General features: G+C 29.9%; 1 protein-coding gene across 3 annotated transcripts in view; it reads left to right on the top strand.

Annotated features, from left to right (window-relative positions):
* Positions 1-20571, top strand: part of LOC126858946 (protein phosphatase Slingshot) — a 121905-nt gene that overhangs the window by 19788 nt on the left and 81546 nt on the right. The window contains exon 1 of one of the 3 annotated variants that reach the window (XM_050609696.1): positions 4238-4665. The exons of the other annotated variants lie outside the window; for them this stretch is intronic. Within the exon in view, the coding sequence (XP_050465653.1) occupies positions 4583-4665 (83 nt within the window). The 5' untranslated portion in view covers positions 4238-4582. Of the gene's footprint in view, positions 1-4237; positions 4666-20571 lie in introns of those variants that run through there. 3 annotated transcript variants of the gene reach the window in all.

The following is a 20571-nucleotide window of genomic DNA, read 5'->3' on the forward strand; positions in this document are numbered from 1 at the left end:
TGCAATTTTTAAGATATAAAAATATTTAGAACTTATTTATATATTTTTATTATATGTAATGTTTTCTAATCATTTTTAATATTAGTATAGTTTTCAAACGCGTGTGAATGTAAAACATAATGCCATTTTTGATATTGTTAAAGATTACATTTTGGAAATTTATTTTTTACACGCTTAAATTAATAATAAATTAATAATAATAATTTAATCATAAATTAATTGATAATAATAATTTGTTCTTTGGTAAGAACAAATTTCTCTTTGTATTATCGCAGAAAATTTTAACTAAATTTATCAGTGTTTATCAATGTTATCGAACACAAATAATTTCATCGGAAGGTGAATTCCGGCGAATAAACCGTAAATTTGTTTGTTTAATCGGGAATCAATGATATCAGAGCGATTCGTGAATAGATGTTGTTTATCAAGTGAGGCACAAATGCATTCCAGACTGTTTGTCTCTCAGCTTCTCCACGAACGTATTAGCGTTTATACAGTGCTCGCTCGCGTTTTGCATGGATGAGCCGGCAAACCGAAGCAAATACATATACGCACGTACGTACGACAATCGCATAGCTAAGGTCAATGCACTGATGATGTTAGTTGACATGTGTATGAATAACGTGATATCGGTATGTGCATGATAGGAATCAATCATAGGTATTATGATTTGGATTAATGATGTCATTACTCGAATATATTACCTAGATATTCGATTTATTCTTAAATATCTGTATAAACGCGCAGTATTCAATTTATTTTTAAATAAACATCTACTGATATTGGGATGCCTTCTTTGAGATTTCTTGTTTTATCGCGTGCGAACGGCTGATAAAAAAATCTATTTTTCAAGAAGATTAAAAGAAAATTTATCGAACTGTTATCACGTTATCAGTAATGTGAAATTAATTTATGCAATTCTCTTTTACGAAGTCATATATAGTTGTCGATATGTCAGTGATTAAATCATGAATATTCAACGTGCGACCGTCAAAGATTTCCAGCGTTTCGTGCGCCGAGAGCCGATCTGATAGTTTGACTGTTAACTATTCCGAAAGGAGTTATCGAGAGGGAACGGGAGAATTTCTCCTTAGCTTTTACGTCATTGATATGCGTGACGTAAGAGTACGATGCACCAAGAATATCGATGTGATTTCTTGCATCGAGTTTCATTATGGTTTTCATTGTGCGTCAGTAATTTTTTTTTTGCATTTACTCGTAAATTATATGCGAATATCTTCACGCGTGAGGAACAGACCGATAACTATAATATACCGCGTATCTGACATGCATGACTACAAATGAAAACATTATTAACATCGAAATACGTTGCAAAGTCATTCGGCTCTACCTTGTAATCTTAGATACAACACGACCTAGTTTCGTTTACCCTACGGGTATGTAGTCGCGATTTCAATCGTATAAGACCGGACCGGTTGACGCAGATTAATGCGTCGCATGCTCGTCTCCCCTTGACAGTGAAAAAAATTGAGATACGATTTCTATAACGAGATCTCGAAGAAAAGAATCTACAAATGTGTGGGACGGTACGATGAGTCATTGTTTGCAATGGGGCGATTACAACCACGCAATTAAGTAGGGCGTGTTTGACAAAAAAAAAATCAATATTTTAATGATCAATCTCATTCAGAAATATGGCAAAATCTGCAACATATATCATTTTTAAAAATATCTGTCATTTCTAATTGATTTTCTATAGCGAAAACATCGCGATATAGTTTTATAATTTTTAAACAATTATTTAATCTATTAAATCTTAATTTTTGACGGTCGCACAAGTTTAATTATTATTCTTAATGTTTATTATTTATTATTATTTTTTGCTTTTATTATTCGTTTTCGTAGTACAACTTTTACACATATAAGTTATTTTACCGTACAAATTGTACAGCATATTTATGGAATAGAGTAGCAATAGTAACTAGTACATTGGGCCAGTGACAGATGTTCGTTATAAAAAAGAATAAGAGCAATTTGTACAGTAAATTGTTTTAGAAAAAAAAAATTATATTCTTGAATATTATTCAGAAATAATCTTTGTATAGTATTTTATATTTTTATATCGACTTTTGAATGAAAATTGAACGAAAATATTGATTTACTGATCGGTTTTTATTTAACAATTGCGCATGAATATTTTAGACAAAGATAAGATTCAACATTTACATTAATCTGATTGAATATCGTTTCCAATAAGTATCTTTCATCGTTTGATGGAATATCAAATAAATTGATTGGAAATTTTTGATAAATTTTATGCCATTTGATAAAGAATGAATTACAAGACAGAACATCGTTACAATTATATAAATGTATCGTTGTTTTTTTTTTCTTTCTATTTCTTGCAAATGGATTTGTTTATACGATTAGCTATCGTGAACTACATAATTCTCTCTCTATAGTTATGGACAATTGTTATAATATTACTCGCATGTCGTGCAACATGCAATAGATCTCTAAATATACTCGATGGTGTAATGTAATATTCGCCTCGAGGCGAATTTACAAGCTTGTTCGCTGATTAAAGGGTACTTGGCGCCATTAAGTCTGATTTGCACGATGTTCTTTTGCTAACAGTGAGTGTGTATTAATATACGAATGTAATGTAATAAATAGATCCGGTGCGAAAGAAGATTGAGAAAGAGATAACGTTGATTAATGTTGACACCATGGCCGAATTACACAATTTGAGTAGCATTCATTGCCTTCGTCTAGCAATTATCGCATATTTTTTTATGTGTCGGACGATCTACATAATCAACTCATTTTGAATTCTAATTGAGTTATTCAGTGAAATATATTATAGTTTTTTGAATATATCAAGTCTTTCAGAAAATTTGTATAAAATATGTCGTAAATTAATGTTTTAATACAATGTTTTGATACTTTTTTATTTGCCAAAAAATAAAAACAAGATTTGATTAAGAGACATTATTTGATAATTATAAGAAATTAAAGTATTCTGATAAATTCGATTTAAGATATAAACAGAAATTAAGCAAAGAGAATAGAAAACTTCATTTATATTTAATAGAATTTTATACTAACAAAATTCTAATGAAACATACTTACAATTAGCTATTAATATATTTGATATTAAAATTTTTTGATGGTTATATCTCTAGTTTAATTTTTGTTAAAAAAAAGATTTTTGAATTCTTTAGACAATCAATATATTGAAGAGATAATGATTTTTCTATATATACTGAATGTTTTAAAAGTGAATTGGTCTTTCCAAATTGAAAGAAGGGATGGTTTTGTATTTATTTTATTTATTTTTTTGCATTTATTTATTTATTTTTTATTTTATTTATATTTTTTTATTATGGTTCTTTTTTTCCTTTTTTTTATCCTGAGTCGAGCTGCTAAAACAGCCCGCAACTTTTGACTTTAATTGTGTTATAAAATTCATAAAAACCATCTGTTTTTTTTTCAATTTTGACAAAAAAATTCTAAAGCAAAACAATTTGAAATTTTACATAAAAATGGCGATAAGTCAAAAACAAAGTCTTCGGATCTATGTTCATACCAATTTTTGTTTTTGTTTTTATGTCTCTAATTACCTCTCGAGCGATTGAAATACCTCCACTTTTGAAATACCTTATATAATGCTTTTCTTTTAATTATACTATAGTAGTATATATTATAGCAAATACGCATATATTTGAGGTGTTCAGGTCTATGATTTCGTGAGGGTGAAACGCATGATGGCGAGTCTTCAAGGTTTTCTTGTACTCTGTGATTGTTCGATATATATATATATATATATATAAAATTTTCTTTGCTGTTAAATACTTATTATATTTATTACAAGTTGAAAGAAAATTTATATGGAACAAGAGATTGGCTGGCAATTATTGCAATTATCAATACAATGGGATTGTAAAAATTAACATATTATGTTTAATTTACAAGTTTTATTTAGGACAACATGTACATATATGTTGTAATAAATGTACGCGATGAAAACATGTTAAGGTGTCGTGATGTAGGAAAACTTGTCCTTTTTTTTCCCTTCGACACACGATCGCGCACCTTCATCCCGATCGACCGAGAAGTTGCTTCGAGTGTAAGAAAGGTCGAATCTACGTTCCGCGTGTCGACTGCGGGATGGGTGGTAGAGTATAGGGAGGGGATAAGGAAGGAGAGGGGGGCGAGACTCTCGCGCGCCTGTCTGCAGCGCAGACGCAGACTGCGCCTGCTCGAGAAAGCTTCAGTCGTCTAACGACATTGTACACGCGAACGTTGATCGTGCGTCGCTCCGGCGTTAAGCGTCGCCTCTCGTGTTCGGTCGCGTGAATTTAGCATCAAGTCGAGTGTGCCCGTCGTTCGAAATTATCGTCGTCCTGTCGCGACGCTGGCTCTCCGAAATCGAGAGAAACGATGTTTCGGAGATACGAGTTTTCGGAAAAATCGTCCGACGAGCGTATCGTGCTCGTCCATCGCGCGCTTTAAATGTCGTGCTCGTGTGAGACAAGTGCAACGCGGCGAGAGAAGGATTGATGGAGAGGCAAAGTGGTTAGGTACACAGCCACGTCGAGTGTTTCGTGAATCGTCTTCGATGGTCTTCGAAAACATCGAGATGAGGAACCCCACGGGGTTCCTGCTCGAAGACGCCAGACACGGATACATCCAGTACATCAGGTATTTACGTACACTTCTAACGTAATCACGGCATTTATATTAACTTAATCGTGTATCTATTCGTGTATCTGTGAATTAAAAAATTGCGACAAAAACAAAAAAATTGTAAACCTTCGATATAGGGACGATCTCATAAAATTTTTTGAATGTTTATTTTAAATATTGTTTTGTGAAAGTGAAAAATAAACACGTGGGTGGAGAAGTGATGAAACTTTCCCCTGCAACCTCTTCTCAAAAAATTCTAATCTAACTAAACTTTGATTTAAAAATTGCAAATAGGTTTGGGTTAAGTTAGAGTTTTTCAGAATAGAGGTTAGATCAGGCTAGATTTACTTTTCACTTAAAAGTATAGAGCAAAAATAGACAATAGATAACATCATAACGAAAAAGATTATTTTCTTATTTATATATTTACATTATATATTTACATTAATTATATATTTACATATACTAGACATTGTATTCGGCATAAATATTGCACGTATAAAATTATTTTATTTAATCAGGAATATATAAAAAATGAAATGAGGGCGACAATTTTTTTCAAAGCATTCAGTTTCTACGCCTCAAAATACATAAAATAAGAATTTCAAAAAATTTTATATGATCGCCTATCGAAGATTTACTCAAAAAATGTTTTAAAATGTTCGTGTAAAACGCTCTGAAGAGAGAGATAGAGAATCGGCGTATTTGGCCTCTTCAGTTATCTGCGACATTTACGAGAGATTGAGACTGTTTATATTATGGTAAGACTGCGATTTAGAAAGGGACATTAAACCATTGATCCGAGATTGGGTAAACTAAATGGTCGGTGAACAATTCGATCTAATAATAAGTTACAGAAAAATATATCATGTCTCCTAAGTATGCGGGAATGTGCCTGAAAACAGTTGTTGTAATGTTCGTGTCACAACGTTCTCTTGTCAAACGCGTCAATATTTAGCGTTTTTTACGAGCGTATTGAACACTTGATGTAAATTGATTCAAGCAGAAACATTAAATATTTAATAGCGCGATTTACGTTACAACGTCCGTTTCTCCTCGCTCTTAACCTCAATGTTTGTCACTTTCAACATACAACTGTTGATACAAGCGATCGTAAATACAATACAGTAATGAAAGTAAACAATACAATAGCTTTATATTGACACGACATTCGATTATTAATAATTAATTATTTCTGATTAAACAAAAAGTTTTAAAAATATCTATAAATAAATATATATATATAAATTTAATAAACAATAAATTTTATTTTGTTTTACATTTTTTTTTTCCTTTTAGTTGATTTCAGGGAATATTTGATGATTTTGTCATAAATTAGCAAAAATATTAATTACAACTATTTTTGTTTATAAAGACATTAAAATCCGTATTATTTTGTAATATTTTAATTTTTTTATATTCTAGATTTATTTGATTTTTCAAACAGTATAAAGTAAGAAATATATATATATATATATATATATATATATATATTTTAATTTTGACAGTTTTTTTATTATTATTATACATCCAGAACGTCATTAGTATGACTTTAAGAAGTTAGTTAGGACAGTTAGGACAGTTTATATATAAAATCAAACAAAGACCAACGCGTCGTGTTAGCGATAATACAAACACTTCTGTGCGTGCTTTCGTATACATAACTACGTCGTTGTAAAACGACATCGTAAATCGAGTGTCATTTTCGTGGTATAGTCGAGCATTAGAGATATCGAATGAGCATTGTTCGCACGATGAGAGTCCGCGTCAACAATCTAATCCGCGCAGTAGAAACGATCGATAATATTGCTTAATCCTACGAGCGCAACCAAGTCGTCGCTCGTTCTACAGTTTAGCTTAAAAGATTATTTAAGCTTTCAGTTAAGAGATTATAATAGCGGATTATAACGGAAAATACTCGTTCGGGTGAATTCATCGAATGTTAGAAGTAATTGCGTACATTGCCTACATTGGAGTGAAATCGACTTAAATTATCTCGTAAGAGAAGAACACTATTCAACAAAACATCGATCTGTATATAATAATTTGATTCTTTTTAATCTTGTCAAAATATCAATATGAGATGAAATAAAAATTTGAACATCTTGCCAATTTAAAATCTCAAGGGAAATATCTATATAAGCTTGTAAATAATATACATAGAATCGTGTGTCATATTAAATTTATGAGTTTAAAGTATAACCTTGTTCTCCTTTTCTCGATTTCGATTCTGAATATTATTTCGTTTTATCATTCTTCCTGATGCAATCTTGATTTCTCGCTTTTTTCTATGCGATTATTTTGATTCAGTAGATTAAATGAAACATGTCTTGCCATAAAAGTAATATGAGAACACGCATCTGATATAACTGTAAACCAAGAGATCGTTTGTAACTTCTTTTTAATTGCATTCCTCGTGATAAACTTTCTGGTCGACCGACAATTTCTTCGTTAACTATTTGGAAATTACGGTTTATAGGAGAAAAGAAATAAATATTACGGGCTCTTTTTATCGATATATGCATTTCAGAACAATCTCCTGCGGAATATTCATAATTGCGTCATAAATTAATCTTTTATTTATTATAGAAAAAGATAACGGTAATGTGGATTTATTTGATGTTTCGAGCTTTAAACGATAGATATTATATGAACAATTAAATAGAACTACCTCTCTCTAAAAAATTTAAATTTAATGACTTTAAGATAATTGATAGTATATTAGTGATAGAAGATTTATGGATAACGTATGTGTTTTAAAAAATCTCCTAACGTCATATTTCTAAGAAATATTAATTTTAATTTTTCAAAAATAATTTCACGCCTCTTGTACAACGTAATTCTTAATTGCAACTGATAACATTTATTGTTAAAGCAAAGAATGCCATCTCAAAACTATCTTGTATAACGTGTGCGCGATATTTTTTATATTAAAAAAAAAAATAGTCAAACCGCTTTCTTTTTCCACGTTTATTATTATTTTCTGCGATATTAGCTCCTGTGCGCGATTAGTTTTCCTCGCACGAATATTTTTTACGAAAGAGAATTCTGCAGCGAAGATTAATTGAGATATCAGAAATTATGCAGGAGATAGGTGCTCCATCGTACCGTTAGCAATGGTCCAGTTTAAGATGGCAGGATACTTGGCAACGCTGCTTTCTCACCGGCATACGAATATCGTATTCTTTGTTCTTTTTTTCGAACCGCAAGGATCCCTAACCGATTCTCTGTCTATAAAGATTCCAGCTCGCGTAACATGCCAGCCTCGGTGAGGTATTTGGTCCAAGGAATTATAACCAGATGGTGCACGGGTATATTTATAAAAGAGAGGGAAAGACGATATTTTAATGTAAATTGCAGTCTACTGTAAAATGTAAAATGCAAAAGCAAGATAAATCGACGGGATCTATAAGAAGGTGCAGCCTGTAGTAAGAGAGAAATGCGCGCAGAGTAATATAATAATAATAAGACTAAAAATAATAAATATAGACATTTCGACATTTTATATTTTATGTAATCGTGCAACTTTAAATAATAAATTTCGAGAATGGCGCCAATTAAGCGATAACTAAATTATTTATAATTATTTTATCTTATTTACATTTAAGAATTATACGTAGTAATACATACAAAGTGCTTTTTTCTTTGTCTAGTAATTTTCACGGACTTCTAAAAAAAAAATCTTTTTTTGAAAAGGTTTATTTTACAATTGATATTTACAATTCTACTAATTTCGTATTTTTATGCACATATTATAATAAAAAGTACTATAGAAAAATACATCGATCCGTAAATGACGGATTTAATTATTTTAGTAATAGTAATAGTAATAGTAAAGAGAGAGAGAAAGAGTGTGTTTAATGGCAATTATTGATAAAATTCCTGTAAGCAAGTTATTAATAAGCGTTGCATTGACGAATTAAAAAACTTTTAAATTTTATTCGGAAACATGTATCGCTGAATGCTGCTCCGGGTGTGTAGTAAATGCCGTATGTATGTGTATATATGGAAGCAGCGTTCCTTTGTCCGCATCAGCTGATTCGGAGCATCAGCTGCGCGTTTTTGTAAACGAAGTGTGAAAGGGAACCCTGATTATTTGTCGAGAAAGGTTGCCTGGGAAAAGCTGGCTCCTGTACGGCCTATAAATATGTTCAGAATCATTCCCCAGCGTTACGGCACGAATATTTCGTGAATGCAGAAAGAAATTTATTTAGTAATATTTGTGTATTAAAATAATAATTATTAATAATTTCGCGTTTACATATTATCTATTATTTTAATTTATTACTTTATTTTTTGATATCATCATATATCATAGAGCGTGTTTATATTTTTCTCAGATAAAGTATTTCGATAAGAAGAAGATGTCTTGTATTGATTTTAGCAAATTATGTATTTCATTAATATCTACATATGTGTATTATAAACAGTAATATTATTTTTTAGAATTATAAAATTAAATATTAAAGAAATATTAAACTTATATATAGAATTATGAATACATATATTATAAATATATAGAAATATAATTTATTTTTTTATGATGTATTATCGTCGCCTTGAAAGAAACCTTATGAAGGAGTATATTTACCGATAATAGGCTAATGCAAAACAACTGTCAGTTTGCACTAGTATCACTTCGTTAAGTGGATGAATCATGAACGTTGTTAGAAATGCATCTCGAGGATGCGTGCACAGACTATCGATATTCGTATTCTTAAGTAGCGGTGATTATAAATTCGCGATCGGACACGCGGTATCTTTATCAGTAACCGTTAGAAAAAGGCAACCCAGCTCCCGTATTATTTGCCGCAGCTGTCTTCCATAACATTCTCTCGCTTGGCTCTAACGGTTCTCATTGCGAGATATAAATCGTAGCGACGATATTATTGTCGAGTAATCGTCGAATCGAACACAGTCGGTTTGTTATCTTCTTCTCCCGTGCACATCGTAAATCAATACATGTTACGAGTATTAAAGTGTTGGTGCATCCGCGACCGCGTACGTAGGCTCCCGAGACCGATATTTATAGTCACGGGCAGGTCACGCGTTTATTTTAAGATTATTAACTTCGTATTATGTAATTGTTGTAAACGAAACCCCAATTAAGGCCGAGATTAATACCATTGATATGCGCAGCAGCTGATGTGATCGTGAAAAAAAAAAAAAAAATTCGCGTACGTCGACTTGGAGAAACTCGCCGATGCATTTTCTCTTAGATATTTAATAGCAAAAAATTCCGCAACGCAAAACTGACGATTAATTTCCCTTACGTCGCTTATGTGAGAGGAGTGTATATACGATCCGATAATAAAGTTGCACGAGTGATTATATACGTCGTACTCAAAATGACATTATCGTTTATTGAAAATAAATTCTCTTTGATTCTACGCGAACATAATGGCGATTAATTTGTCTGCATTGCTTCTTGTCACAGTTTTTGGAATAATTTTGTTCTTTGAATACGCTCTTTCCTTTATGTATTGCAATTTTGCCGCATGAAAGATTACCAGATGCTGCTACAAGAGAGATGCATATAAATAATGTCTATTACGGTAATTTTTTTTATTGTCGACGAAAGTAAAGACGAAAGTAAGATATTGAAAAAAAATTAATTGACAATTATTACGTTACTGAAAACAATTATAATAGCTTGTTATAATTCAAAAACAAGGAGATTTCATACATGAATATGAGAAATTCTGTGTGCAATAAATGTAATATATATACATGTATATGAATTGTCGGTAGATGACAATTAATTACACGTATAATACAACATTATTAATAAAAATATCGATTGCATAATTTTATTATTGCACTGTATATATTAGCTGATTATGCAAGAGTTGTCTTACTAAAGTTTATAATCATCGTAACGCGATTAATGAGCTTGAGAAAATTACAGTCGTTAAATGAAATTGTATTCGATTGTGTCCTAATTGACATAATCATGAATGGACAATTAATAGCTAATTAAATATGACGGAACAGAAAATTTGCTGCTGAAAATTATCTGACAAATTTGTTCAATTTAGTAGAATAGCGACTCGTGTTAATCAAGTTGCGCGAAAAATATTCAAGTTTACTTATGCAATTGAATGTAAATTTTTGTAAAAAGCGTAAAAATGTCACCTGACTATCGCGCAAATCGGCATCGAATTTAACAAACATAACGAATATTAAATTAATATATAATCTGAAAGTAAAAATAAATTACGCTTTTCTATTATTTGTAAGCTCGTGAATTTCTTTTCGTTCCTATATATTTATAGTAAACGATTGATTTTATAAAGAAATAAAACAATTCACAAAAAAGGCAATGTAGTCGACATTGCACAATAATAGATCGCCTTCGAGTCGCATAATTATTATCTCAAAGTGATCATCCACATTAACCTTGCAGATACTTATCGCATATTTGCATAATCCATTTTTATTGTTTCTTGTCTCCTCGAGATCGTTATTATTATTTTTTTTTTTCTTCAAATTACTTGGCATTCTGAATCGATCGAAGCGTATTGGCTCACCCTAGGTTGCCTTGGAGCTACTTTCCATCAATTTTCTGGACGGATACACACGATGACATGCTTGATTCGTTTATGTAGATTCAACTTTTGTCCGGCAAGTAAATAGGTTTCCTCTCATAAAATTTGTTTTCATTGCCACTTATATCGACTCGTAAGAACTTTCGCTTCGAATTGAAGTCCATTCTTCTTTCTTTAAAACTGAGCTACGCTCATTTCATAATATCGGTGACAAGATTATTCGTTTAAAAATGTTTTGGCTGTATAGTAGCGAAACAATGTCAAAATTAAAAAAATCATTTTTTTTAAGTTTAAACTGTTTAACAAATCAAATAAATAAAACTGGATTATGAAAAGAATATGACTACGTTGTTAAAAACTTTTTTGATTGATTAGATTTTTTTTCTACAGAGTTTATATGATATAATATAATTATTAGTTAATAGTTATTGTGTTGTTAAGAATCTCGTTAAGTCAACGACCTTTGGAATCATTATCGCGTTTGGTGCACATTCGATTATCACTTTCGCAGCAATGTACAGCAATGCGGTGTTGCTTAGAAACGAGGCCCACAACACGGAAGTTAATATATATATAGTACATGGGGGAGAGGGAGAAGGGAATAATCGAAGATTCTAATCTTTGTCAGATAGTGGATCAAGAACGACAAGAGCGGCAATTAAAATCATGTTATAAAGTATTTGTTTTTATAAAATTATTATCAGCGCGTATCATGTTTAAATGCAGTTGTCAGTATCTTTTTTTAGAAATATATTACGCATTAACATTCTTATCAAATTATTATATATTTTCTTAATTATTTTATCGATAGACATATATTTATTTTGTATCTAATAATAAATTGGAAATTTCTGCTATAAAGATTATTATTCTAAATAATTTAGTTCCAAGTTTTCGTTTCTTTTATATGGGTGATTGTTATCGATTTTCAGAATGAACAATAAAAGTTTGCTTCTCGGTTAATGTTAATTCTAGTTTATTAGAAATTTTATTTTAAACTTGCAAGAAAATTTAATATTAATGGATACAAAATATTTTTCTCCACAAGTTTATACATTAGAAGCTACACATGCATACCACGGAATTTTTTTCGATTTTTAAAATGCATTATGCAAAAAGAAAATTAATATATTGGCAAAATGTGCAAATATACACTCTTATAAGACGAATCACGTATATCAAAATTACATGGATAAATTTTTTTCTATATATGAGGGAGTTAATGCAGAACAGATCGGCATCTTTGCTCAGAAATGTACGCGTGAGTTGATCGGGAACAACGACACGTTGTTCACCTACGACAGCGAAACTACTCTTTGCTCGTCGGTCAGCAGCGTTGCGCATCATTCATCGTAATTTTTTTGATGGAATCTGCGCTTTAGAGCGTCATCTGCTTAGAATGTAGTTTGTCATCCGAGGATTGCGCAACGGTTCTCAACGTAAGATTTACATTACATGGCCATGTTGTATTGAGCCGATGAATAAAACTGAAAATAATCTTTACAAGATGCAAATAACGATAGAATGGCTCGGGAGAAGGGAAGGGGGTAGAAGGGGGGGGGGAGCTATCGATGTTGAATCATATATTTAATCGTGTATAATCTCCGATCTCTGTCTTCACGACATTATATAATTTTTAACGTGGGGTCAATACTTGTCAAAATATATGCAAACTTTATCGTGCGTTGCAGATAACGACAATAATACAGATTTTATTTCTATTTTTAACATATCGTTGTGTATGCAATTTGTAAAATTGCACAAGCCAACAATATTCGAATACGTCACATTGATACATTACTTTATTCTTTTCAAAATATCAAAGGGAAAAAATTGAGAGATTCTAAAAATTACAATGCATTTTGTATATTTTATTGTTCTGAAAAATAATTTGAAAAATTAAGATAACAGAATATAATATTAAATTTTTAGATCTAAATATTATAGTATTATTAATTTATTATTTGAAAGAGTATATATCTTTTTATAATTTTTGAACGTTTGTCGGAACGGATTGTCTGGAAAGTATTAACGACATACTCATTCATCAAGATAAGAAATTGGTTTATTAGAGGGAAAAATGATATATTCGATCATTCGCGGAATGCAATTTAATTTTTATTTTAGAAGTGATATTACCTCTCAAATAATTATCTCGTCGTAATTATTTCCGATTCATCCATCTGCGGTTTCCTTTCATCTCTTATTCGAATTTTCTTCTTAATAGCGGTACGCGTCCCCTTAATTACAACTTAAATATTTCCATCTGTAATTCCATTTCCTGCGAACGCATTCGAACACTCAACTCGCAATTGCAAAATATAATTAGTTACTAATTAGCATTAAATTGCACAATATACGTAAGATTGACTTGTGAGAGGCAGAAGTGCTACCTCAATCGAATTTCTCGTCACGTGACAAGATTCCTCTCGTCGGGACGTTCTCATTTCTGAGATTATATTTCTTGTAGCAATAAAACAGTTACGATCAGCACTATCTTTGTGATCCAATAAAAAGTGCCGGTCTCTTTTTTTAGGACTCGCTAATATACGATGCTATTAAGCGCACATAATTGATAAATAAATTATGCGACATCATGCGAGTTGAAACAATGCGCGAGATATGACAGCGTGAATCTAGAATTTTTTTGATATTCATATATTTTACTTTTTCGAGCAATTTCTCGAAAACTGAAGGATTCAGACCCAAGGTTGCTAATTGAATTAAAATAACATTTCTAATGTGTATTATGTAATCCACAAATTATTTCTGGATATATAATATTGATATGTCAAGTTATTGCGTTTTTTTCGACATTGCGGAGTTGAGAAACAATATAAAAGAGAAACAATATAAAAGGCATATGCTGCTTTTGTTTACAATCGTATTTGATTGAGAATTAGAAGTTCCGGAATGATCGTCGCGTTAAAAAGAGACCGGACATTTGTTGTTTCGTCGATCTTCTCTTGGACGGCTTCATGCAAAGCGGAGATTAATGTGAAAACCGGTTCGGTTCAGCTGGGTTCCTTAGAGATAAAACTCGCGACTCTCTCTGAAGCACGTGGTGTGTTCCCGGGAAGATGATGCGATGCGCTTAGTTCTTTGTTGCCCCGCCGTCTGTCTGGAATATTTCGTTAACTTTTCTCACGTATTTCTCGTACTGTGTAGTTATGTGAAGCTTGTGTAATTCGCAATTCTTTTTATTTTTGATATATTTATAAATTAAATATTATTTAATTATACACAGAGTGTTCTATTTTAAATGCCGCAGGCAAATATCTCAAAAAATATGGAAGATACGGAAAAATGTCCGACAAAAGTTGCATTATTTGAAGGGTCAGGTCAATATGATCAACATGAAAAAATCACTCAAGGTCAAGTCCATATTTTCATCATGTGGCTCCCTTCAAATCATATAATTTTTGTCTGAAATCATTTTTCATATCGGTATCTTCCATATTTTCGAGGTATTTGCCTACGGCATTTAAGGAGATACTCCGCATATATATATATATATATATATATATATATATATATATATATATATTTTTTTATTTTGTGCACATATTATCTATATTATTATTATGCTACTATCAATATCATATGTTCTTGTCACATTTATGAGAATATAAATATATATATATATATATATATATATATATATATGTATATATAATATAATATAATATAAAAAATATTAATTATCAAATTATAATTAACAATTTTATTAATATATAAGTTTGCCGAGATCTCGTAGATCGTGCTATATTGCAGTTGCATCACCGAAAACAGATGATGATATTATTCGTTCTTTAAGCGAAAGCGAGCGCGCTTTAGCGTCGATCAGCTTCTCAATAGAAAGTTTAACCAAAATGACGCTATTGAGTCCGCGTTCAACTTTATTACCGAAGAAAGCAGGATGCGTGAACGCATGACGCGGTAAGAATAACGCGCAAAACCGGTTATTTTTAGTGATGGAAGTATTCGGAGATTTATGTCGCTTTCTCGCTGTCTACGGATTATTTAATTGCTAAAAAATTTTGCTAGACTATATACATACGTAAGTGATAACGAGTGCTTGCACGATTCTATTATTATTCTGCATATTATTATCCGTTTTTTATCTATTTTTATTCGCTATCCTTTTCCGCCTGTTAATTCTGCAAAATCAAACAATTTATGCGATACAGTATTTTAAGGATGTATGTGTCATATGTCAAAACATCAACAAAAGCTTGAAGATATTTCGTAGACTATTCTACTATTTCTTCTATTTATACAAGACTTAAGCACATTTCTCTTGCACAGTTTGTTCTATTTTGTGATCATTTAATTTTTTTTATAATCAGAATTTATTTATTTGATTTTTCAAACGTAAGAAATGTTTTTTTTTAATTTTGATATTTTTTTGTTACTATTATATAGCCAAAACATCCTCATAAATAGATTTTAATCTCTCTGAAATATTGTATAAACAATTGTTTGTATAGATATATCGTGGTATATATATATATATATATATATATATATATATATATATATATATATATGATCATAAATTCTCGATTGATAATATTTTATAACATTTTTATTATGAGTTTAAATGTAGAAAATGTAGAAAAATTAAAATTACATTGATCTGTTTGCGTTTTACATTATTAATATCTACCGTTTAAATATTTTTTTTTTTTTTTAATTATTTTATCAAACAATTCTGTAAATTATTACACGATCGGCTTAAAATTTATCTACGGTATGCGTGTGCTTTTATTCTTGTCAAGCAATTTATTCCGCGATTATGCGCTTTATGACAACTTTCTCTGAGAACAAGAGAGGAAACAAGGATAATCCTCTTTCGATGACATCGAAGATTCGCGGGAAAAGAAAGTATACGAGAAAAGCAGTGCATAGTAAAGAAATGTAGATGAACATTTTTGTTAGAAATTAAGCGCGTTTATCTTCTATTTTATGCGTGACGAATCGCGATGATTCTGCAGATTTCAGAGAAACTGATTTCATACGATCGATTATCCTAAAAGTTAAAACTGATGACCAATTCTGATTCATTTCTCGCAGATGATCTCCGTAAAAAATGCAAGAAATTAATATATGTATTACATCAGAGAACGAGTAATTATTTTAGGGAAAACTAATAATAAAAAAGAGAATTTAACATTGTATTCTAACGATTAATATAAAATAAACAAATTTATGTGCTTTTTTAATATTAATTTTTTGGAAATATTTTTTACAAAATCAAAATGATTTTGTAAATATGATTTTAAATGGAAAGAGATATGTGTACAATCTACGAAAATCTTAACAATATATATACATATATAAGAATATAAAAATAATATATAATATGAGAGAGAGAGAGATAAATAATCTATAAATAATATATATATATATATATATATATATATATATATATATATATAATAATGAAATACGCAAGTAATTGTAAATACAAGAAGCAAAAGATGGATAATAAAACTATTATAACTGTGCAATTCAATATTTCATAAAATCTGCGCATTGCGAAAATCACGTGTCACACTTACGTAATGCATGTAATGCATCGCGCGTTGCATATCCTGATCAGCCGGAAAACGCGAGAACCGGTTCGATCAATAAATTTGCCGATCATCCGTGGTAATCGCCGCGTAATCCTGGCATCCACGCGTGGTATTCCGTGTCATCGTCCACAATCGGCCGAATTAAACGTTCGCGTGCGCTCGCGATAATCGTACGATTGTTTGGAACGAGCGCGGCGAAGGTGCAACAACTGAAAGAATCGCGAGCGAGCGTGAGAAATCCTCATTGCGCTGCTCTCGTAATTACGAGAGCGATTCTTCTGTTGAAACTCCTACCGATGTCCCAGGAGAGGAGGGGACATTTCTTCAGATAACGTTTGCAACACATTAATGTTTGTTGTGCCGTTTGTTTGCGATTCCGTACGCGAATGACCGTTACGGTCGAAGAGAGAGAGATATATATATATATACCATACAATGAAATATATAAATTAAAAAAAATCCTACGATTTACTAGTATGTACTTTTTTTACTTTGAGCGGTTTACTTTTATGCGATCGAAAGTCTCAGTGAAATTAATTAAATATATCATGCGAAATTTTTAAAAGATTTAATCTTTTCGAATTATTTTTTTTATCCCGCAGAATCTAAATTGATACTAAACAAAAAACACTTTTATATTTTTTATAACTATATAAAATATCGATATTTATATATAAAGAATTTTGAATAAATTATATACTATGAAAATATTATTTTATGCACTTTATTAAATAATTGTATTTTTTTAGAAATAATAAGTAGACTGAAAAAAAGATAAAATTAATGACCGATGTAATATATGGATGGACAAATAAAATATGAAAGTTGTGAATCGAGAATTAAATTTAACAATCTTAATATGATTAATACATATTTTTTGGTGTTATCTTATTTTTATATTTGGTCTATCACTGTCTCTTGATCTTTATTATTGATTACAATATTAATTTATCTGTATAGGCGGTTTTATTATTTATGTAAATACGTAAAAAGTGAGTAAAATTCACAGGATTTTACATGGAAGAGTGAATTAATGCATGCGATAAATTTATAGTAAATGTGCCTTATATGATAAGAGTTTAATTTGCATAACAACATGCACGGGTTAACGCCTTCTTGATTACTGATATATTACTGCGTATCATAAGATTTATGCGTTGGCGGCCATTTACGTATTACGTACACATATACGTCATATAAAATCTATATATTGTCAGCTATTGACGCGCGCGTATTACCACGTAAGCATGTATTATTGATTATTACGTCATCTATAAATATAATGTATGGTATTTATTTATATCGTATTATATTATACATTCAGTATATCGGCTTCCAATAATTATTTATGGAAACATTTAACGGAAACGATTTTTAACTATAAAAAATGTAATGATAAGCAATACAAGTTTCAATTTTTATTGTTGAAGAGATATAATACGGAGTGTTATTGATAATTTTATATGAAATTTAATAACAAATAATTAAAATATTTTATAGATTTGATATTTTGATAATGAATTTTTATCAATGAAAGAAAACTAAACTTTTCAACTTTTTTCTATTGACAAATTAATATTTAAATATCAAATCTAAGAAAAATATTTAAATTCTTTCAAAGTTATATAAAATTAACAATAATATATGTATAAATTCAACACTGATAACACTTAATTTGAATAGAAAAAATTAATAAATTGAAAGTTAGTAATTGAAATTGTGTCGATGAAAAGAGAACAGGTCGGATGCGTTCAAGGTGATTCGCGCATTTTATCGCTAAACCGTGGTTAGGCACCGTGAAAGATGCGCAGAAAGTGTTATTCTCGTCCTTTCTTGACAATGTCAATAGAGAGCCGCGCGTGTATATGCAGCTTCAAAATTTCCTCATCATTCTAATATTATAATATCAAGCTTTTATGAAATATTTGCAATATTGTCTTATATGTATGTGTATGTACTGACGCGCAATAAATAGATATTTTGCATTAAAAATAAAACATTAAAGTAAATAGATGCTTTGTGATGCAATTATAAAAGTAATAAAAATATGTACGCATAAAGATACATATAACAAATTATATTTTTACAATTTGTATCAAATTAGTATATATTATTACAAGTTTAGGAGTGCAGATTAAATAGTTATTGATGCATAGTATGTCCGATATATTAATATATATTAAGTTTTTTTAATAATCAAAGAAAATATAAATTTATTTATGAAGTTTTATTCTTTACAGATTTTTTTAGTTTTTTATCATAGAAATTCTCATATAAGATTATTAATAGCGTACTTAAGATGACATCATCTATTTTTTTTTTTTTTATTTTAATAGACAAAGGAGAAAATAATTCTTTCTAAGATTATTATTTACCGACAATATTATTAACGTGGTAATTTTTATTGACAATTATATAGATAAAAAAATAAATATTTTTTAAAAGTATATAAGGAGATTTAGTATTTTACATTATGCATCGATATTTAAATGTATAGTAAAAAAAATATCGAAGAAAATAAATATATATTTTAATTAAAATAATTTAATAATTTAAATTTGTTTGAAAAATTTTTGTCAACATTTGTTATTCCGTCATACCGATTGCAATTTTATCGTCTTTTGTTCTAGATATGACATTGCACTTTTATGGCGAGTCAAGTTTTCTTTCTATTTCATGTCGTAGTACGCAGGTGAACACTTTTGTTAATGTGAACGTGCGCGTCATCTTGTACGCGTGCTTAGATCATTAATTAGGAAATCGTGACAAAGCGAGTGCACTGTCTGTTAGAGAACTTTGTTGTTTGTTGTCATCTGAAGTCTTATCTCAGGTTAATGTATTCGGAAATAAATCAACAAATAATATACAATATCATATTAATATTATTTATTACTTTTGTTTCATATTTTAGGAAATAATTTTAAAATCTAATAAATAATCTTTGAGTGTTTCTGAGACACGCGTATGCTCTTCCTCGTAATATTAGTCAGAAACATTTCTTTTATCAAAAAATATTATGCAAAAAGCTTTATCGTTCTAAGGAAATAATCATTTTATCTGTAGACATTTAAGAATATACATATTTTTCCGTAAATTATTTTCATGAGATTATATAATTACATAAATTCACGAATCATAAATTCGTAACTATGTAGGCACAAACGCAGGTTATTAAAACACGTGTTATATTCCCTCGGAATATTATTTATTACTTTTGTTTCATATTTTAGGAAATAATTTAAAAATCTAATAAATAATCTTTGTGTGTTTCTGAGACACGTGTATGCTCTTCCTCGTAATATTAGTCAGAAACATTTCTTTTATCAAAAAATATTATGCAAAAAGCTTTATCGTTCTAAGGAAATAATTATTTTATCTGTAGACATTTAAGAATATACATATTTTTCCGTAAATTATTTTCATGAGATTATATAATTACATAAATTCACGAATCATAAATTCGTAACTATGTAGGCACAAACGCAGGTTATTAAAACACGTGTTATATTCCCTCGGAATATTATTTATTACTTTTGTTTCATATTTTAGGAAATAATTTAAAAATCTAATAAATAATCTTTGTGTGTTTCTGAGACACGTGTATGCTCTTCCTCGTAATATTAGTCAGAAACATTTCTTTTATCAAAAAATATTATGCAAAAAGCTTTATCGTTCTAAAGAAATAATTATTTTATCTGTAGACATTTAAGAATATACATATTTTTCCGTAAATTATTTTTATGAGATTAAATATTTACATAAATTCACGGATCATAAATTCGTAACTATGTAGG

The sequence above is a fragment of the Cataglyphis hispanica genome, chromosome 2, assembly GCF_021464435.1.
Source record: "Cataglyphis hispanica isolate Lineage 1 chromosome 2, ULB_Chis1_1.0, whole genome shotgun sequence".
Classification (NCBI taxonomy): domain Eukaryota; kingdom Metazoa; phylum Arthropoda; class Insecta; order Hymenoptera; family Formicidae; genus Cataglyphis; species Cataglyphis hispanica.